Source organism: Setaria viridis, chromosome 3, assembly GCF_005286985.2.
Source record: "Setaria viridis chromosome 3, Setaria_viridis_v4.0, whole genome shotgun sequence".
NCBI lineage: Eukaryota > Viridiplantae > Streptophyta > Magnoliopsida > Poales > Poaceae > Setaria > Setaria viridis.
This window is the reverse complement of record NC_048265.2, coordinates 45,443,947-45,464,092: the sequence shown is the minus strand read 5'-3', so window position 1 is coordinate 45,464,092 and position 20,146 is coordinate 45,443,947. Positions and strand designations below refer to the sequence as shown.

The window sequence follows — 20,146 nt, the reverse complement described above, 5'->3', positions numbered from 1 at the left end:
CTTGATTTGGTGGGGTGAAGGTTTTTTTTTGAAATCTTATGATCAATTGATAATAAAACTTGGGCTTAATTGAAGTAGGAGTAACATGTTATTCTGAGTTTAATAATCACTTAATGAAAAACCAGCGACACACTTTACAATGTACAGCAGTGACATCATCCCATCCTGAAACCAAGCGAGAAATACCGGAGAAGTTCTTCTTTCGCATTGTACGCACATTCAAAAGGACTAAATGTAGGCATCTTGACGGGGGATAGGCGATCTGGCAATGGATAGGTTCTCTAAAGACAGATCCCATCCCATCCCGGGATTTGTCAGAAACTGGCGGAATGCAGGGTTCTCCGTTCGGATTCTATCCCCTTTTCTCCATTCCTGACAGGATTCGAGCTTCCGGAGCAAAGAAGAGGGAAAAAATACTCACCTCTGACTTCCCCCGGGGGCGGCGCGGCGTATCGACCGGCGAGCAGCGGCGGCGCCGGCGCGGTGTCGTTGGAGGGGCTCTCCGCTCACCAGGTGGAAAGCGGCGGCGGCGGCTCAACTGAGTGGTGGGCCCCGCCGAGGAAAGGCAACGCCAGTGGGCCCTTCTCACATCCAACGGCTGGGAGCAACCGACCCCATCCAACGTCTGGAAAGCGTCCACGTGGCAGTGTAAGTGTAAGTGTAGCCGGGGTCAGGCGGTCGCTGACGCATGGCCCTGGCTTCCCTCGCGGCCTCGCTCCCCATCGCCGCCGCCGCCGCGAGATTCCGATTCGGCGTCCGCTTCCGCGGCATGGCCTCCGCATCGGCCGCCGGAGCCGCGACGGGCGCGGCGGCGAGGGTGGGCGTGGTGCAGATGACCTCCGTGGGGGACGTCGACGCCAACTACGCCACCTGCTCCCGCCTCACCAAGGCAAGCTTAGCCCGCTACCCCTCCCGTTGACTTAAGATCTAGATAGATAGACCGCCGGTGTTCGCTGGGCTAGCGCTAGTTGTGCCGCCGTCGACCGTGCCGTCCCGGGCTTAGGTGTAGTAGGATGCGGCGAGTAGGGAGAACGGAGAACTAACCCTCCTAGTTCACCATTAGGCCCACTACTAGCAAGTGATGCTTAAGTTTTCATGGTAGGGACGCACAGCAAATGCAGCGCCATGGTCCAGCAGCCGATTTGATAGAGAACATTTTGGAAGGGCAAATAATTGAGATTATGGAAATGGGAAGAAATGGAGGTGGGATAAGAGAAATTTTCCCCCTTTTTCATGTGTGCGGGTGCCGATGAATCAGAGTGCAAAAAAATGCGTTGTTGTTTTTACTGTGTTATAACCATAGTTTGGGTGAACCCATATGAATGTTGGAAATGGGAAGAAATGGAGGTGGGATAAGAGAAATTTTCCCCATTTTTCATGTGTGCGGGTGCCAATGAATCAGAGTGCAAAAAAATGCGTTGTTGTTTTTACTGTGTTATAACCATAGTTTGGGTGAACCCATATGAATGTTGGTTGGAAGTTATCATTCATGTCGTGCTTCAACGCCATGGCACAGCCAGCTGTCTTTCCTGTAGAATGACAGTGCTAAGCATATTCAAATATGGAACTTCATGCTATTATGTACCCCCTCCATTTTAAAGATTTGACAAGGATAAGCGAATTACTTCAAATATGGACTAATCTAATTAGCTTGTCCTATTATGTATCTGATGTTCATGAAACCACCATCAATAAGAATAATAGTTTTTAGTAGTTACTAGTTAGTACCCTCAGTAGTCCCTATATCCTTGCTGTTTTGTAATTTTATGTTCTCTTAAGTTGTTTCTTCTATTTGCCCTGTTTTTATTATCAGTAACGCTGATTAGACTAACATGGTGTATTTTATTTTAGGAAGCAGCTGCCTCTGGAGTGAAATTTCTTTGCTTCCCTGAGGTCTTCTCATTCATTGGATCCAAGGATGGCGAGTCTGTTAAGCTAGCTGAACCATTAGATGGGCCAATAATGCAGAGATATTGCTCACTTGCAAAGTTAGTGAAAACAAAATTGTTGCTTCTCTTTAATATTTCACATCTGTCTCGTTTCAATGTGAATAGACTATAGAGTGAATCATTTAACTTCCGAAAGTGCTCCTGTATCCAGGGTAGACATTCTTGTTGTCTAACTTGTATCTTTTTCTTTTTCTTTTTCATCTCACGTAAGTATCTTTTTACCATGTCTCTTGTGTTATGCTCCCCTGTCCCATCTATTATCTGATTCGAAAACTTCTTTTAGCTCATATGCATGTCTACAAGCATATTTAACACTGCTACACTTTCCTTTTACCTGTGTCCTTAGTAGCATTCACAATTTTTTTGACATTGATTTTCTATTAGCGGGATTAGCACTTGACTTATCAGGACTCTACTTTGGCAGAGAATCAGGCATGTGGTTATCTCTTGGGGGCTTTCAGGAAAAGGGACCTGATGATTCTCACCAGTACAATACTCATGTGTTAATTGATGATTCTGGAAAAGTTAGGAGCTCATATCGAAAAATACATTTGTAAGTTTGACTTTCACATCTGTGGTAGTGTTCCTGTTTAAAAGCAGTTCACCTAAAACCGTTGTAATCAGTTGCCGAGGTGTTTGCTTAGCCTCCTAGCTTGAATCAGGTTAGGTGTCTTAGAGCAAGGCCAGCGTATAGTCATTCCAAAATTTTTGAAGCTGGACATGTCATCTGGGTGATAGCTAAGACAAAATGCTCCAGCATATAAGCTAAAGCAAAAGCAACCTTTTATCCGATAAACAATTATGGTTGTCAGCTTTTTCCTCCCATGCATGTGGTAGTCAAGTAGTAGTGATGAGTAAAAAAACTACTTTATTTGAAGCACTAGGTGCAAAAGCAAGCACCACTGCTAAGCTAGTGCTTGCTAGCACCCTGCCCTCCAGCATGTGGCGCCTAGAAAAAGTGGTACTGATGCTTTGGAGCACCCCCTCAAAACTTATGTTGGAGCTGCTCTTAGGCTGTCGTTTTACTCTTCCCCCTCTGTTTCTGTACTAAACCTGGAATTTCTGTTGCTTTCAGTAATGGGAATGGGGGATGCCTCGATTCGAAAAAAGAAACTTTCACATCTGTGGTGAAAACTTGCTTCTGTAAATATTTGCAAACAGCTAGAACTTAAAACACTCGTGTTTTTCTAATCTAGAAGGATGTATGTGGACTTTACATTGCATCTTCCTAGTGTTAAGTGCTAGATTCTTTTTATCGTCTGCATCAATAAGGAAACATGATGATCACATTTCACTATTTCAGTGCTATGAGTTTGTTGTTTTTTAACCAGGGAAACACTACTCATCATAATAACCTTAAAAACATGGAGATGTTTCAGCTAACTAGTCATAGCACAGAAGTGTATTTACGAATGTTTCTGTCAAAATGATAAATATTTGGTATCAAAGTGACTGTGCATTCTTTTCCTTTCCTTTGTGGCAAAGGTTTGATGTTGATGTACCTGGCAATATGGTGTACAAGGAAAGTCGTTTCACAACTGCAGGTAACTATATATTTCCAAGAATATCTGTTTTCTGGCAGAGGTTGATGTATTTATGTATGATGTATGTAAACTTTTCAGTGTTGGTTAAAAAACAACTGCTATTTGAGTTGAATTTTACACATTAGAGTTGTCAGGCAATGTGTCCATGAAACTATGCAAAGCATACACATAACAGGGTCATAAAATACAAATATACTCTTGTAATAAAATTTATTCATAAGCAACTCTGTGCTTTTTGTAAGTTTCTTCAAGATCATTCAAATACCTATAGGTTATGCAAGAATTGCATGTAGCAGTTTGTTTATAATAATTCTTGCCTTGTTTATTTTGACTTCTGAGTATCTTATAAATAGTTGTGGACTTGTGGTAATAGTTATATCACATTGACTTGGCTGCAAAAATGACTGCTATTGTCTTACTGTCTTGGATAAAGTAGTATCTACTGTTGTCATAATGGATTGCAGTTTATTCCTTATATGCGATTTTCATGATGTGTTATCTCTCTTATCAGGCGATACAATTGTTGCTGTGGATAGCCCTTTTGGACGGTTGGGGCTTACTGTTTGCTATGATTTGAGATTCCCAGAGCTTTATCAAATTCTGCGCTTTAAGCATGAAGCACAGGTAGTTATGTATTCTAATTTACTGTACACAAACTATATGATGGTTATAGGAATGCCTGCCTATCATACCCCCCTTAAGAAAGTGTAGGGCGATTGCATATTTTCTGGTCCTGTCTTAATAATTTTTCCTTTTAGGTATTACTAGTACCTTCCGCATTCACCAAGGTAACCGGGGAGGCACACTGGGAAATCCTCCTCCGTGCTCGTGCAATTGAGACACAATGTTATGTATGTAAATCAACTCCTATCTTCTCATTTACTTGTGTATTTGTAAATCCAATTATTTTTGTATTTTCATGTTATTTGCAACATGAGATAGATAGCATATAAGTTAATACTGGACAAATAGCAGCATCTTGTTCTCGTAATTTTACATGGTAGATAATGTGTTCAAACCATATCACTAGGTTATCTATTTGAAAATCCACCATATGCGTCTTTGTGATTGCCAATTCAACATGAATGAGCTATGCTTATTTCAAAATCCATTGTTTATGTAATTTACTGAAATATGTATATCAGTTGTTTGGCCTTGCATGATCTAAGCAAGTTAAATAAAGAAATTCCCAAACAATTCATAGGTTATTGCTGCGGCTCAAGCTGGAAAGCATAATGAGAAAAGAGAAAGCTATGGTGATTCTATAATTATTGATCCATGGGGAACGGTAATAGCTCGACTTCCAGGTATACCTTTTTCATCTCCTTTATTAAATTAGGTTTATTTTGTATATCTTTACTGAGATTTGTTTTCTCAAGACTTATTATCTGGTTAATTCAATACCTCGTTTCGTAACTACCATAAATAATTTGTTTCCGCTGAATTGATCATCAACATCTGCTACATTGAAATTCTTGACATGGAAACTGTTATACACATACATTGAAGCACTGGTTGATTAAAAAAATTGTGACTACAGATCGGCTCTCCACTGGATTTGCAGTTGCAGATCTTGATTTGTCAAAAGTTGAGGCTGTGAGAACTCGAATGCCAATCGCAGAGGTACTAATGCTTTCCCAGGGACCATCACTTTTTGTCAAGGAACTTATGTTCAAAGTTCAAACATAACCCGAAGTTTTGTTCATCTCTAACAGTTTAGTGTTATCCTATGTTTTGCAGCACCGGAAATTCGACAGTGATTGGAAATCCTTGACTCACCAATAGCTGAGAACTGGTCTTGTATTTCCTCCGTTTGTACATTTACATTTGGCATATTCGTTTATATGCACAATTGCCACAAGTTTCGTGAATAGCTTGTTTGGACTTTGGAGACCTTCCAGTAGGACAAAGATGTTGAACAAAATAAGCTGTAATGACGATGACATTGGGTCGAAATGGATGTATTACAGACTTACAGTACGAGTAAGAGATTTGGTGCTAGTTGGAAATTTTTGGCTGATCTGCCAAGTTTTTAGTGGCTACAGTATTGGAATTTGGAATGTGGATTCAGGCATCACGATAAGCGTGTCTGCGTGTGAATGATCTGAAATCAAATAGAGTACGCCTTGTGTTTGTATCGTGGGCTAGAAATTGATTTTTACTGAGATGCTTATCTTCACGTGCAAAGCACTAAAAGAAATTGATCTCTAAATTCAACAACCAATTTTCTTATAATATAAGCTTGTCCAGTGTGACTCTGCGAAACCAAACAAGCAAAACCCCAGCCAATCATGAATCACTAAGAAACGAAAGAAAACCTCTGTTATCAAATTAAATCGCATAACACCAGAGTTAACATTTTACAAATAGGTTATCTTGAACGGCCAAACATTATTTTAGCGCAATGCTGCATTACCAACTGTTTCCCTGTCGAAACTGACCGCAAGTAACCGTCACGTGCACACAGATATTACGTACTTTCTAAATTCTAAATTCTTAGAGCACTCCAATAGACTCTCCATATTAAGTTGTTCATTCCAACAAACTATCCATTTCCTACTCTCCAAATCGTAATAGCTAAGTTCCTCTCTAAAAATCTATAATCTCTATCCATTCAGAGCAACTCCAACAGACTATCCATTTTTAACTCTCCATTTGACTCTATCCAAATTGGTAAAAAGATTTCTCTTCATATTGAGTTGCTCATTCAAACAGGCTATCCATTTCCCACTCTCCAAATCCCAATAGCTAGTTTTCTCTCTAAAAAAACTACACTCTCCATCCACTCCAACAACCTCTCAATTTCGCACTTCAATAGACTCTCCATTTTGCACATTTGGCCAGCCAAACTTGCTTGCTAAGTATGGAGAGCGTGCGAAAGTATTTGGCAAGCCGGATGGGATGGCCATCCGGATAGCAACTCTGTTGGATCGTGAATTTCCAGCAGACTTGCTAAATTTTGGCTTGGAGAGGAAGATGGTAAGGCTGTTGGAGTTGCTCTCAGCCTCTCCATTCCGCACTGACTCTCCATTTTTTGTGCGGGACCCACATTTAGTAAGGCAAACTCGCTTGCCAAGTTTGGAGAGTTTGGACGATCATTTGGCAAGCTGGATGGGATGACCATCCTAACAGACTTAAATTTTGGCTTGGAGAGTGGGATAGCAATTCTGTTGAAGATGCTCTTATGTCCAGATGAGTATGTGTGGATACCACACGTCAAAGTGAATTTGATATTTATAAAGCATTTTGCTTCACTCCGCAGGTGATGCAAAATCTCAATTTTCAGACTACCCGATTCTTCCTCACGAAAGAATAATTTCTTGTAAATTTGGAGTGAACAAAAACTAATATCTTCAGCCTGTTTTACTCAAATCTAAAGTCAATTTCTACATCATAGATACCAAATTACAGAAATGCTAAGTTACATTACGAACAAAAGCACCTGAGATATTACAAAAAAAACTTTTTTTTGAAAGTTATTACAAAAACTGTTGAAGAGACTACTAGAGAGAACAATTAGTAAATGTTTCGCATACAAAAAGGAATAATGAGTAATAGCTGAACCTAGTGCCCACATAATATACAGTGTTGGTATCTATGTTTTAACGATTAAACCAGTAAAGAACATAGATTATCAAACTCTTAGTGTTGTGCAAGAAATTCCTTTCATTGGGAAGCCATCACTTAAAAAAACAGGCAATTTGTCGCCTAAATGGACACAACTTGCATATTGATTTTTTTAACTATAATATATGTGTATTTGATAGCAACTAATTGAATATAACTAACACAAATATAAAACAAAAACAAGCTATATTTCAGTAGTATAGATGATTTCAGCAAATAAACATAGAATCCCACACAGGAAAACATCCACTGGAACCAAAGTGAAATATTAATATCTAATACACAAGGACTACAATGCTAAAGAAAGAAAGAAAAAACAAAGGAGAACATATATTTTGACTGCATAATAACTCGCAATGCAAGACAGTATCGAAAAGGGGCGAAAAAAGGCACGGTGGATAACAAGCATACCAGAAATTAACATAAAACAATGATATCATACACTCCTAGAAATTGTTTGGCACTGCCACATTGCCACATCATACACAAATAAATTAGATAACGGCAAGTAGAATTACTAAGTTAACTGAAACAGCTAGCTCCATAAACTGAGGACGCATGACACATGAGTGTACTCATGCACCAAACAAAAGTACAACAGCATCCAAAAGACACATATAAGTAGTACCCGCTGCTGCTGCAACAGAAGACCACACTATGATCTGATGATCAGGACCATCTTAAAAGGTTGAGCCGTGCTGATAAAGTCAGATTACTGGTTCCCATTCCCACCACCTGGTAAGGACTTTGAAAATAAGGGAACATATGGAAGAAAATGTTTATAGCCAGAGTGTCCAAGATTATGGATGATGTGCACTCTCCTGCTATGCATGTCATAAGACATTAGTGTTTTCTTTTCACGGCCAAAAACAAAAGAATACCATGTTGCGGTCTGGGTGGAAAGCAACAACACTAAAGTCATGAAATCCATATGGTTGACATGCTTCTTTCCGACCAGATGCTTAAAGCTTACCGGGTGCTTTAAGGTCCATTCTTCACTGTCCTTATCCTCAAGTACCCAGATTTCTATCTTATCATTGGCTGCATCATCATCACCAGTTGCAAGATGCAGCCGCCCTTGGGAGAGATGAGTAGTAGGCTAGTAGCTACTGCAGCTGCAACTGAAAACCAGATGTCAATATGATCAGAACCATTGGCAAAAGTTGAGCCATGCTGAGAAAGTCAGATTGCTGGTTCCCTGTTCCCACCATCTGGTAATGAGTTTGAAAACAAGGGAACATATGGAAGAAAATGTTCATTGCAAGTGCGTCCAAGATTACGGATGATAGATACTTTCCCGCTATCCATGTTATAAGAGATTAGTGTTTTCTCAAGACCAAAAACAAAGAATACCATATTGCGGTCTGGGTGGATGGCAACAACTATAAACTCATGAAATCCAAAGTGGACATGCTTCCTTCTGACCAGATGCTTATAGCGGACTGTGTGCTTTAGGGTCCATTGTTCATTGTCTTTATCCTCGAGTACCCAGATTGCTAGCTTATCACCGACCATATCATCATCATTTGCAAGATGCAACCGCCCCTGGGACAGATCAATGAATCCACCACCAGTATCATAGAACCGTGAATCCTTGCTGCGTGGAAAATTGATTATCCTCCAAGTTTTCCCCTCCACATCCACTGACCCAACCACACTCTCCCTGGCAATTACATACAGCATGCCATCAAGAAATACGCTTTTAAGATCGAGCTCGAACGAAATTTCCATGCTCCAGCCACTCTGCCTGTGGCTCCAAACTCCAGTTGCGGACAAGTAGATCTTCACCCCTAGGACATGGCCATCCCCAGCATCATAATCATCGTCATCTATATCCACTTGAAACTCAAAGACATGGAAGTGCGAGGAGACGGCGGGGTCGAACCCGAGGTGAACCGTCTGAACCTTGCTCGACCAGCGCCGCGTGATAGGCACGGCGACCCACTTCTCGGTGGCAGGGTTGAGGACAAGGTAATCGAACTCGCCTTCGTCAGGGAACCTGTAGCAGCGGAAGAGGATGAGTCCGTTGCAGCTGTCCACCAACACGAGTTCCTCCCGCTCGCGGTCGGGCAGGAACGAGAAGGAAGTGTGGATGAGCGGAGGGGCGGTCCCGGGCACGCTGGCGAAGCAGTTGCTTGTCGACGTTGACTCCGGGGAGCCGCCACAGCCGACGGCGACGGGTCCGTGATAGAAGATGCCGGCGAGGGTCTGGGGGAGCCTCGCGCGGTGGTCGGGGTGGGAGATGAGCGCGCGCCAGCGCTTGGAGACGCACCGGCAGCGGCAGAGGGACCTGTACGGTACGCGCGCGAGGATCTCGACGAGGAGGTCGTCCGTGAGCAGCGCCGTCGGGTCCGGCTTCCGCGTCCTCCGGGCCCTCTTCTTCGAGCCGGAGCCACCGGTCATCATCGGCAACCGCCATCTCCACCTTGCAGACGGAGCCACGGAGGAGGCGAGAGAGGTTAGAGGCCAGTGCCGTGTCAGGAGAAGTGCCAGTCAGTTAAAGAGAAGAGCCTTTCAGTTCGTCAGAGAAGGGAACAGAGCAAGCCGGCAACACGTAAAACGCTTCACCTACTTCTCCAGCATCGCCCATCTTGCAATTGAGGCTCTCCTCGTCTTCCTCCTTCCGTTTTCAGACAGTTAACAGTACTCATTTACTTCAGTTAAGCTCGTGTTAATGTAAATGACGCAGCCACTGTATTTAGGCTGGTCAGCTGGTCTGTAAGGGGCATCGAGAACTTGTCCCAGAACCCTAGTAGTGGTAAAGTAGGTAGCCGTAGTTCGTCGTCTCCCCGGCGGCGCCTTGTATCGAATTCGCCATCGTTTTGCCGATTCCGTTAACAGCTATCTCTTTATCATCTCTGATTCGAGTTCTCCCTTTGCGTCTTTGAGTTCTTGATTCGTTTTCCCAAGTTGAGTTCGTCAGTTCTTGACATGCCGCCGGAGGGGAGGGGGCGGATGAGGAGGAGGAAGGGGATCCGTGTGGAATGCGCGTACCAGAGGTGCTGCCGCGGACGGCGAGTGGCTGCAGGCGGCGGTCGCATCGTTTCCTGTGGTGGCGGCGGCGGATCGATCCCCTTCCTCCTCCGCAACAGTGCCCTCTCTCTACTCACGAGCCGACGGCGGTGGCGGCGACGGCGAGGGTTTGGCCGTGGACGTGGCAAGCGGCCCACAACGAGGGGATCAAGTACCGATTGTGTTGTGCGTGTACGGGGGCTTGGGCCAGAAAGCCCACTAGTACCATTTTGCTCCACGGCTGTGCCTCTTCTTTCTTGTCGTCGCGTCTCGGTTTGAAATCAACCGGGCCATCAGTCTTGTGCAGTTGTGCCGCAGGCCCACAGCCCAGTGTGGCCTGCAAGTTGTCGCTGCAGTGATTTTACTTCGAGTAAAATTCATCTGAAACACCGTAACAGTTTCTGCAGGGTAGTGTCATATTTCAGCATGGAATCTGAGCATCGTATTTATAGGATAGCCGAATTCATCAAAAGCCAACCAAAAGTAACATATGAGCATAAGTAGCAATGCACCCTAGACGGTGAAATTTTCACGCTTGATCTTTTTTTTGTTTTCCTTTGGGGAGTTCACGCTTGAACTCGAGCTAGCATAGATGACCAATGGCGTGGAAGAGGCAAGCAAGTGAATCATAAATGCCATAGTATCATGTTGTAAGCCAACACATTTTAGGAGAATAAGTCAAACTACAATTTTAGTACAAATTCAAAAGTATAGTTCTTGAAAAGTTGTTATGAGTTAGACACAAATTGTTCTTATGAGTTAGAGCATAAATTAACTAAGCAGTTAGGTTCCTATGGTCGTTTACATAAATCTCAAGAACAGCTAGCACAATAGGTTTAAACATGTTCCATGCTTTTTACTATGAGTACATATGCTTTTAAGTGACTAAGTGAGTGTCTATTGGTGCACAGTGTTTCAAAATTCGTTTTGGCAAATGGCAATATTAGCCATGAAAAAAAGAAGCACAAAGGTGCAGGGAGAAGAAAGAAAAAGAGAAAGAAAAACCAAACAGATAAATTGTACTGCGAAGTAGCTTGCACGGTAAATTGAACTGCTGGTAATAAACATAACAAATTCTAGTCGAACAATATTACGAAATGGGTTCCATTTCTCTAAAATCCAAAGTATTACTAGTACTTATAATTCTCAAATAAAATTTTTAGGCAAAGTCCAAAGTGAATACGGTAAAAATCACTGCACCAGTAGCCGTATCCTTATCCGCGTCAAATTACAACTTCGTCCTCGAAGAGAAAAACAAGTTGGACCCGCCGTGAATCCCCTCCCCCTTCACCCGCGACACCTCCGGGAGCCCAAACCCTAGCGCGGCGGCGGCCATGGCGTCCGCGGCGGGCGGCGCGCCGAAGCGCTGCTACTACGAGGTCCTGGGCCTCCCCCGCGACTGCTCGCCCACCGATATCAAGCTCGCCTTCCGCCGCCTCGCGCTCTCCCTCCACCCCGACAAGCAGGGCCCCGGCGCTGACCTCGCCGCCGCCACCGCCGCCTTCCAGGAGCTCCAGCACGCGCACTCCGTCCTCTCCGACCCGCAGGAGCGTGCCTACTACGACTCCCACCGCTCCCAGATCCTCTTCTCCGACGCCTCCGCCGCCGGCGCCAAATCCGCCTCCCCCGTCCCGGACCTCTTCGCCTTCTTCTCCTCCTCCGCCTTCTCCGGCTTCTCCGACACCGGCCGCGGCTTCTACAAGGTCTACGGCGACGTCTTCGACAGGGTCTTCGCGCAGGAGCTCGCCTACGCGCGCCGGATGGGGGTCCCCGAGCCCGCCGCGCCGCCCGTCATCGGGAACCTCGATTCCCCCTACACGCAGGTCACCGCCTTCTACAATTACTGGCTTGGCTTTGGCTCGGTCATGGATTTCGGGTGGGCGGCCGAGTGGGACGCCGCGCGCGGGGAGAACCGCCGCGTCCGGAGGCTCATGGAGGAGGACAACAAGAAGGCGATGCGCAAGGCGCGCCGGGAGTACAATGACGCCGTCAGGGGCCTCGCTGCGTTCTGCAAGAAGAGGGACAAGAGGGTGGTGGACATGGCGCTGAAGAAGAAAGCAGAGGAGGAGAAGAGGAAGGCTGAGGAGAAGGAGAGGAAAAAGGAGGAGGAGAGGAGGAAGAAGGAGCGGGCCATGGCATATCAGGAGCCCGATTGGGCGAGGGTGGAGGAAGAGGAAGGGTTGTATGATGACGAGGAGGAAGAGGAGATGAAGGCCAAGAGGAAGGAGGAGCTGTACTGTGTGGCGTGTAATAAGAAGTTCAAATCGGATAAGCAGTGGAAGAACCACGAGCAGTCGAAGAAGCATAGGGATAAGATCGCAGAGCTGAGGATGGCGTTTAAGGAGGAGGAGGAATCTTTGAAGGAGGCAGAGGAGGAGGGGGAAGGTGATTTGGATGAAGTTGATGTGGGGTTTGATTTTAAGCCTATGCAGGAGTCGGATGATGAGAGTGCATTTTCAGATGCCGCAGAAGAGTTGGCTGAAGACTTGGAGGAAGGCTTGGAGGTGCGTGATAAAGAGGATGGTGATAAGGTTTTTGATAGTGCAGAGCAGGAGGTTGGTTCTTATGATGAGGCGAGTGTTTTGGAGGCTATGCTGTCAAGCCGCAAGAACAGGAAGGGTGGTTATGTGGCTCCTACAGAAAAAACTTCATCAGGTGCTGCTGAGGAGGATGATGATGACAGAAGTTCTGAAGTTAATAATACTAAAAGGAAAGGACGCAGGAGACGGGCAGCGAAGAAGGAACAAGATGAAGGTACTTATGCTGATAATGAGAGGCATGGTAAAAGTGAGGTTCAGCCTGAGGAATCTGGCAATGGTAATGGTGCTGATGATAAGATGGAAGGGCCATCCTCTTCTAATGAAGGCAGTGCTTCAGCAAGCAAAGGAGATGAGCAGAATGGGAAAAATAGCAATCCTAAAAAGAACAAAAAGAACAAGAAAGGTGCAGAAAAGAAAACCAATGTTTCTGCTGACCAGAAGAGTACATCAAAGGCTGAACAGAAGAGTAAGGGGAAGAAGCAAAAGGTACACATGCTCTCTTTCCTTTTTCAAGCTATAATACTTAAACAATAATTTCAGTCTTCTATATTTTGCAACAAGCTTCCACCTTGCAGTTGAATTGGTTATAAAACCTACATGCTGCCCAGTCCTGTAGCAAAAATATTCACCTCCATGCTTTTAACTTGAACTACAAGTGTACTACGTAACTGATTAATGTCCAAAATCACGCATTCCAAATATTTGTATCCTGAAAACTATGTGGATAGGGTATTTTCTACTTCAGAACCAATTTTTATATCACTAGATATCCTCTTCCCATGACAAAATGTTTTGAGCAAGTTTTAGATATATTGGTAATGTAGAGCAAAGACATTGCACTGGATTAATTCCTAGCCAGCTACCCCTGAGGGAAAGGTAGCTTGATGACCATGTAGAAAGTTTGTTACTCACCTTTATGACAATTGCAGGTGACTAGAGCTGTCATCTGGTATATTGAGAATATTGATGATATTGAACTAGGCAGTTTGCTTGCACCCTTTAGTAAAACAACATTTGGGCTCTGGTGGCTTTACATACCTTTTGTGTAGTGCCACTGTTGTTTTGTAAAATAAATTTAGTTGGTACATTTTTTTGGACTTTCCCTGCTGTCTAGTCCAGATACAAATGGGTGGCAAATCTTATAATTACAACTTCCATTGATCTTATTTCTTCTTCACCACAATTTTGAAAAGAAAGCTGGGATGATTAACAAATAACAATATGAAAAATTGGTTAGGAGTTCTTGGCTGCATGTGCTGTTGTAATTTTTCTTACTAGGGTTTGATATGATGTTTGTATATTCTTTGGCAACTCTAGTAGCCTCCTGTTTATTATTGGTATGTTTGATATTTTTGCTTGTGTTTTGCACCCGTCTAAACCCACTCACATCTGTGCTGTTTTGGTGTAGTCCCTTGCTTTCACTTTTGTGATGGATTGTTTAATAGTATAGCCTGAAATTGTGCTAAAAACATCTGGGTTATGGTTATAGATAGGTGCATGGCCAACGTTAATTTGCCATTCTTAAAAATTATATGTTTGTATTTTTTATTTGAAAGCTGATATCATGTAAAAGTTTGCGAAACTTTGTTTGAGATCATTGAATTGTAAATTGCATATTATTGACTGGCCTGTGGTGAACTATAATTTGTCAAAACCTCGATTCTGTCATACAATTTTATGACTTTACGATTAAAATTAATGGGCCTGATTCTACAATTATGGTCAAATAGGTTCTACATTTCTATGATTTTTTTAAGATCCTATGATGGCGAACTGTGATTTTGACTGCCGTGATGATAACCTTGATACCGAATTGTAATATGCAATCCATCAACTGTAGATTTAACTGTACATACCCTGTTTCAACGATAACACTTGGTATATTGTATCAGGAGGTCTCAAAAGCACCTAGTAATGATTGTGAAACCTGTGGAGGAACTTTTGAATCAAGGTATTGCTAAGTCCATTTCCTACTCTTCCCCTCCCAGTACTATGTTGCCACCATAACTTGGAACTGGAAAGAAATTTGTGGGTTATCTGAAAATGGTCTCCTTGCAGGAACAAGCTGTTCTCTCACTTGGAAGAAACAGGCCATGCGATGCTGAAGACGCGGCAGAAAAATCGTTGATGAGGGAATTTAGTTAAACTCTCAAACATTTTGTCACTTGTTGATTCTGCTAACTAGCACATAACAGCATGATTCTCTTATTTATGGCCCAATTTTGATCTGTAGTGGACCGGAATTTTCCTTGCCGTCTGTGGTGGGGAGATGTTTTAGTTACAATGCCTTTGTGGTACAGAGCTAGAAAGGAAAGTTTGATGATTATAATAACATTATCTGAGCGGATTTATGCCATTATCCGTCACACTTTGCTCCTAGTATTGAGCTTATATTGCGAATTTTATATGCTGGTACAATGGCACGATGGTACTTTGAGCAGCATGAATCTGAAAAACATTATGGTGTGAAATAGTGTACAGTAAGGGTGTGGTGCCGCTTTATGGCTCTTGAAATTTGTATCGTGAAATGGTGTTTGTACTGATGTGATGCTGGATGTCTATTTGGCATACTAAGCCGATGGCTTCCTTTTCCATGTTTTAAAGCATATTTTCACCCTGTTCACAGTGATAATGAGAAACTTTCTGGAACACTTCCGTTCCTATCCTACGCGTCAACTGTCTTTGGGAAGAATACAAATAAATGTTCTATGTTTCAACAATCACAACACAAGCATTTTTATGTACATCTCCATTCTACTGAAATTTCATGAATGGAATGGGATCCCCTCCCCTTTGCTTCCTGAAGCAGTGGCCCTTGCCTTGCTGCTTGAATTTCTTTGCATCCTGACTGCAAGAGTGGTTTGCGCTTGCAAACACGATGAAAAACACTTGAAGAACAACGGGGGATCACTTTGTGCTCCTGTGACCTGACGAGGCCATGAGCGTCGCTACTGCGGCGACGAACATGGAAAGCATGAAACCGAGCAGGATGTAGGTCTTCCGCGACGACTTCCGGTACTCACCGAAAAGCAGTATGCCCCAGAATGTGCTCACAAGCGGCAACGCCTGATGGAAACAGCAATCAGAATCTCCATAAACAATTCATGACGCTAAAAGTCACCAACTTTTCAGTAGTATATTTTTGTGAGATGCTGATTTCAAAGATTCAGAGTTTTGGATGCCATCAACTTGAAAAATGAACGAGAACTCAGGCATACCTGAACAGCATCGGCAGCTGCATACCCGGCAGCCTGGCCGCCCATGAACTGGAACCCATTGCCGAATCCGCAGAGCAAGCCGGCAAGGAGAGCCCACTGCCGGCCGTTCCAGTCGTTGAGGTAGGCCTTGAAGGAGGATTTGGGCACACCGGCCATTGGACGGTAGAGGAACAGGATGTTGAGGCCAATGCCGATGACGAAGCAGGAGATGGAGAAGTAGAAGAAGGCGGTGTACACCACCAGGTGCGGCACGCCATCCTTAAGGGTGTGCCACTGGTCGTTGGTGGCCAGGTTGAACGCCGGTGAGAAGAGCGAGAAGCACACACCAGAGAAGAAGACGATGCCAAGCCCAATGAAGGTGCTTGATCCGAAGACCTGCGGGAAGAAAATAGGTCTAGCAGATCAGTCCAGGGCATGGAAACAAACCATGCTCTTCTTTTCAGTAAAATATTTTGTTTCTGAAGAATGGAATTTTCAACAAAATGTTTGGAACAAGGACTAATGCTATTGCTCTTGTTTCAAATAGAGGGATCGGATGATGAAATATCGGTTACCTTAATTGATCGCCGCTCCTCGAGCTCAATGAGATATTCTGCTGTCCCTGCCTCAGCTTTGGTAACATGCTTGGTTCCAGAGGCTCCATTCTCCAAGTCCTTGGGAGCGTCTGAAAATAGAGAAGTTACTAAAAACCACCATCTGGAAGAAATCAAGAGTAGCGGTAGTCTGAGACTCTGACAATGTACCTTTGTCTAGGACTCCTTTACTTGGTTCCACACTTCCATTTGCCCTGTAAATTATGGTTGTCATGATCAGTTCAGTGAACACACGATGCAAATGGTCTAACAATCAGTACTGCTGCTTCTGAAAGAATTCAGAAGTAGTTCAGTAGCAGATACGGTTGAGATAGGCTGATACGGCGAAGAATACAAAAGATCAGACTCTTTGTTGTAGAACTCAAAAGTTCAGAAAAATGTGGAATATAATTACCCACCCAAGTTTGTTGGAGGCATTGAGTTTCTCCGCGTTATCGGCGGCATTGGAGGCATGGACAGCGGAGCCGAGGATGACGGCAACTAGGAAGCATGCCACACCGGTGAACAGAATCTCTGCCCTGTTGATGCGGTTGTCCAGGAAGTAGTTCAGTGTCGTGCCTGAAAGACACATGGAACAGCACATGAGATTTGTACTTATAAACATCTCAAAATCAGGGAGACAACCAAGAATCCTGTCGAACACATTGATAGTAGCTAGTTTTTTACAAATTCAGTATTCACTTGAGATATTTGTCCCACCCACACTGCCACACCCTCCCAAATTATTCCGAGAATGCTCTTTAACAGACTAACTAAATGCTGTACTTCTATTTCAAAGCTGCTAGTGACATTTCTTCAGTTGTATAAATACACACATGTTGCACTGAGAAATGAGCTTGATTACTACTGATAGGCCAATACCAATTTGCTCAATAAACTTGTTCTGTCAGATAACCACTGCATGATTTGCCTGCACCTAAAAAGATATTTGTGTCAACATTTTCTTTTTCCTTGTAAGCAACACCTGTTTGTATATATTCATAGATTCTGAATCAAGCAAATTCCATTTATGAGCAAAGAAGCTAATATTGTATAATCATTTAGGGTCTCTCCTATGTGATTAATAACGATGGTGACATGATCAAGAGTAAGTTCTCTCATCAGCATCGCCAAAAAGTTCGGCAGATAGCCAGCAACGATGATATTTGTTGCAAGATGCAACCTTACAGAGAGGAGTGAGTTGACCAACCTATTACCACCACCATGCTGGAGCTGATAACCTCAGTCACCGAGAGGCCCACATACGCCCACGCGTACTGCGTCGACAGGTTCCCAACGCTGAGCACCACACCGCCTGCCATGGCGAATAGCACCGAAGGCCAGTTGTCCTTCAACACCAAATTCATTCAAATTTCAGAATCAGCGCCCACAACAGTAGATTTCATCGACAAGAATGTTCTCATCAGGTACCAAGAGAGTATCTCACCTGGCTGAGCTGGGTGAAAAAGTTGGGCATGCCATCCTTGCTGTTCCCGAGTTGGCCGAAGGTGAGCGCAATGAGGACGGCGGCAAGGAGGTTGGTGATGGAGTAGTCGAGGTAGGTGTGCTGCGGCAGCCGGCCCCGGCGCTCCAGCAGGGTGAGCACGGCAGGCCAGGTGCCGAGAAACAGGAGCGACGCCAGCATCAGCGCGATGGCGCCGCCCTTGTCCTCGATCACGTACATCGTGAGGCCGGTTCTGACAGAGGACAGGGAGCTCAGGAGAGGGCCTTCAAGCACCTGCATCAGGGATGGAGAAATGGTTTTCACAGCCGTCGAAGCTCTGCAAAGATTCTGCGAACTGAATCTGTTTTCATGGGGAAGTTTTCGTCCTTCCCGGAACTAATCATGCCGCTTTTGCTCCGGGCGTTTGCTATAACTGAAATTGAAGAATCAAAAGTTGCGCCTAATTTTGGAACATATATTATCTTTTTTTTTCCTGCTATTCTGCAAAGCCTAAATGTTCATTTCTTCATACTTTCAGAACAAGCAACAGAAACTTCAGAGTGAGAGGAAAAAAGTGGCATAGAAAATCCGTTGGGGAAAAGGAGGCCCCAATTATTGAGAACCAAACATGAACAAGAAAGTGTACCTCAGCTACTGTCCCCACGGAAGAGATTCAGATACAGATTCTTGGTTCTTCAGAGTAGGAGAGGAACCACCCCAAATTCCCAAGAAGGGGAGGAAACGGAACAAGGGAAAGAAGAGCAAGGAAGCCTAGCACTGCCTACCTCGTGGCAAGTGAGCGGAGAAGACGCACATGCAAGAACATGGTCCATGGCCGTCTTATAGCAGCGACAAGCACTGCCCTCGCGAAAAAAATCCCCTAGCAGGCCACTGACTGAAAAGTCCAACTTGATCTGCGGTGATTTGACTCGCACAGCGAACGCGAGTTTGCGGCGTCTACTACCTTGAGATTCACCAATGGAGATGGAGCTTTATGGGCGAGTGGGAATGGAGGAGGAGATGTGAAGAAACTGACAAGGCGTGCCCTCATCACGGTTAAGAATAATTGGATAGATGACAGTGACCTCTAGCTCTTTTGCCTCCAAGCAATGCTAACCAAGCACACCTTGCAGGAAAGTGCAGAGCCCAGGGTCCGCACATTTCTGAATGTTTAGTAGGCCGTAAGTACCTTTCACAGTCAGTACACTGTAATGATCTTGGAAAACAAGGATTTTAGGCGTCTGCTGCATCCAATTATTATGGATGAGGTTTGAGTTGAAAACTCGATGTTGAAAAAGGAAGAGAGCAGAGGAACAATGGAATCTCTATCATCGATCAGAGATAGGGATAGATAATATATACTCCCTCCAACTCATATTATTTGGCGTTGCTTAGTTCATTTTTGAACTAGCCAACGTCAAATAAAACGATATGGAGGTAGTATTTATAAATGGCATCCAAAAAAGCCCACACCTTTCCAACGATGCCATTCAAGCACAAGAACAGAGATGAAGACGTCAACATCGCGGAACAGGCAAACCCAAAGGGTTGTTTCGCTGCCCTGTTCTCTCGCAACCGCTTCTACGACTTGGAAACGAACTGATCAATCGCCCAAAAAGCTTTGGAAGTTCCTATTCTTTTCATAAGAAGAGAAAAAAAAAGACGACGAAGAAGAATCCAAACGGATGATTCAGCCAAGAACATTTGTCACATCGGCAGCGGCGACGAATCGAATGGGTAGGAACAGAACAAGAAGCGTAGGACGAGAGGTGAAGGGTGAGAACAGTTTAGTACCTGAGACGGCGAATGCGCAGAGCACGAAGCAAGGCCAAGAACAGATGGTTCCTCTTCCTCCTGCCGCTACTTATGGAGTTGATGATCCACGGGGAAATAATTGATCCAGTACATGGGTCTTCCTCTGGCTGTATTCTATTGTTGAGCAGGGTTGTGTATAAATAAACAAGTAGAGATTCTTGTTGTTGGAGGCGCTTTCGCTGACAAGTGCTAGCATCCTTTGACTTCGGATCTGGGGAGCGGATGGAAGGACAGATTCCCCCGTCGCCGATCAATCCGTCGAGGCTTCTCAAGATTCCCGCGCCGTGCGGCCCGGTTCCGTTTGTTCCCATCCAATTCGCTCTCCTCCACCATGTGTGGATGCCGTTGATTTGCGTGCCACTCTGCATGTGTAAAATCGTCTTCTAAGGGAGCGTTTGGTTCCTTTGCTTATTTTTTATGTGTCA

The 20,146-nt window shown here is 44.3% G+C and overlaps 4 protein-coding genes across 6 annotated transcripts; 2 read left to right on the top strand and 2 right to left on the bottom strand.

Annotated features, from left to right (window-relative positions):
• Positions 1-673: 673 nt before the first annotated feature.
• Positions 674-5,528, top strand: LOC117847375 (deaminated glutathione amidase, chloroplastic/cytosolic). Its single transcript, XM_034728583.2, has 9 exons — positions 674-889; positions 1,852-1,988; positions 2,374-2,502; positions 3,435-3,493; positions 4,005-4,117; positions 4,252-4,344; positions 4,698-4,800; positions 5,034-5,116; positions 5,234-5,528. Exons 1-9 carry the CDS (start codon positions 689-691, stop codon positions 5,276-5,278), a joined length of 963 nt encoding a protein of 320 aa, XP_034584474.1. The 5' UTR covers positions 674-688; the 3' UTR covers positions 5,279-5,528.
• Positions 5,529-7,515: 1,987 nt separating this feature from the next.
• On the bottom strand, positions 7,516-10,297 carry LOC117847569 (F-box protein At5g07610). Its single transcript, XM_072292890.1, has one exon. The coding sequence runs from the start codon at positions 9,524-9,526 to the stop codon at positions 8,303-8,305; it is 1,224 nt and encodes a 407-aa protein (XP_072148991.1). The 5' UTR covers positions 9,527-10,297; the 3' UTR covers positions 7,516-8,302.
• Positions 10,298-11,394: 1,097 nt separating this feature from the next.
• On the top strand, positions 11,395-15,038 carry LOC117848337 (DNAJ protein JJJ1 homolog). The gene is made up of 3 exons (XM_034729692.2): positions 11,395-13,158; positions 14,565-14,623; positions 14,731-15,038. The coding sequence occupies exons 1-3, from the start codon at positions 11,467-11,469 to the stop codon at positions 14,798-14,800; spliced, it is 1,821 nt and encodes a 606-aa protein (XP_034585583.1). The 5' UTR covers positions 11,395-11,466; the 3' UTR covers positions 14,801-15,038.
• Positions 15,039-15,301: 263 nt separating this feature from the next.
• Positions 15,302-19,849, bottom strand: LOC117848338 (ureide permease 1). 3 transcript variants are annotated; one of them, XM_034729695.2, is made up of 8 exons: positions 19,701-19,849; positions 17,910-18,200; positions 17,673-17,811; positions 16,882-17,041; positions 16,634-16,677; positions 16,445-16,554; positions 15,891-16,265; positions 15,302-15,738 (listed from the first exon to the last, which is right to left on the bottom strand). In XM_034729695.2, exons 2-8 carry the CDS (start codon positions 18,144-18,146, stop codon positions 15,580-15,582), a joined length of 1,224 nt encoding a protein of 407 aa, XP_034585586.1. In that variant the 5' UTR covers positions 18,147-18,200; positions 19,701-19,849; the 3' UTR covers positions 15,302-15,579. The 3 variants fall into 3 exon arrangements, with proteins under 3 accessions (XP_034585586.1, XP_034585585.1, XP_034585584.1); XM_034729694.2 differs by lacking the exon at positions 19,701-19,849 and adding an exon at positions 18,553-18,947; XM_034729693.2 differs by lacking the exon at positions 19,701-19,849 and adding an exon at positions 18,692-18,947.
• Positions 19,850-20,146: the final 297 nt, after the last annotated feature.

What these genes read in the sequence shown, in the direction of transcription:
- LOC117847375 (XM_034728583.2), top strand. Translation starts at nt 689, where the DNA reads ATGGCCCTGGCTTCCCTCGCGGCCTCGCTCCCCATCGCCGCCGCCGCC. An exon ending in TCATATCGAAAAATACATTT is followed by an intron (nt 2,503 to 3,434) that starts GTAAGTTTGACT and finishes TTTGTGGCAAAG; the next exon opens with GTTTGATGTTGATGTACCTG. An exon ending in CTCGAATGCCAATCGCAGAG is followed by an intron (nt 5,117 to 5,233) that starts GTACTAATGCTT and finishes TATGTTTTGCAG; the next exon opens with CACCGGAAATTCGACAGTGA.
- LOC117847569 (XM_072292890.1), bottom strand. Translation starts at nt 9,526, where the DNA reads ATGATGACCGGTGGCTCCGGCTCGAAGAAGAGGGCCCGGAGGACGCGG.
- LOC117848337 (XM_034729692.2), top strand. Translation starts at nt 11,467, where the DNA reads ATGGCGTCCGCGGCGGGCGGCGCGCCGAAGCGCTGCTACTACGAGGTC. An exon ending in GTAAGGGGAAGAAGCAAAAG is followed by an intron (nt 13,159 to 14,564) that starts GTACACATGCTC and finishes ATATTGTATCAG; the next exon opens with GAGGTCTCAAAAGCACCTAG. An exon ending in GGAGGAACTTTTGAATCAAG is followed by an intron (nt 14,624 to 14,730) that starts GTATTGCTAAGT and finishes GTCTCCTTGCAG; the next exon opens with GAACAAGCTGTTCTCTCACT.
- LOC117848338 (XM_034729693.2), bottom strand. Translation starts at nt 18,739, where the DNA reads ATGGACCATGTTCTTGCATGTGCGTCTTCTCCGCTCACTTGCCACGAG. An exon ending in AATGCCTCCAACAAACTTGG is followed by an intron (nt 16,678 to 16,881) that starts GTGGGTAATTAT and finishes CATAATTTACAG; the next exon opens with GGCAAATGGAAGTGTGGAAC. An exon ending in CAGCTGCCGATGCTGTTCAG is followed by an intron (nt 15,739 to 15,890) that starts GTATGCCTGAGT and finishes TGTTTCCATCAG; the next exon opens with GCGTTGCCGCTTGTGAGCAC.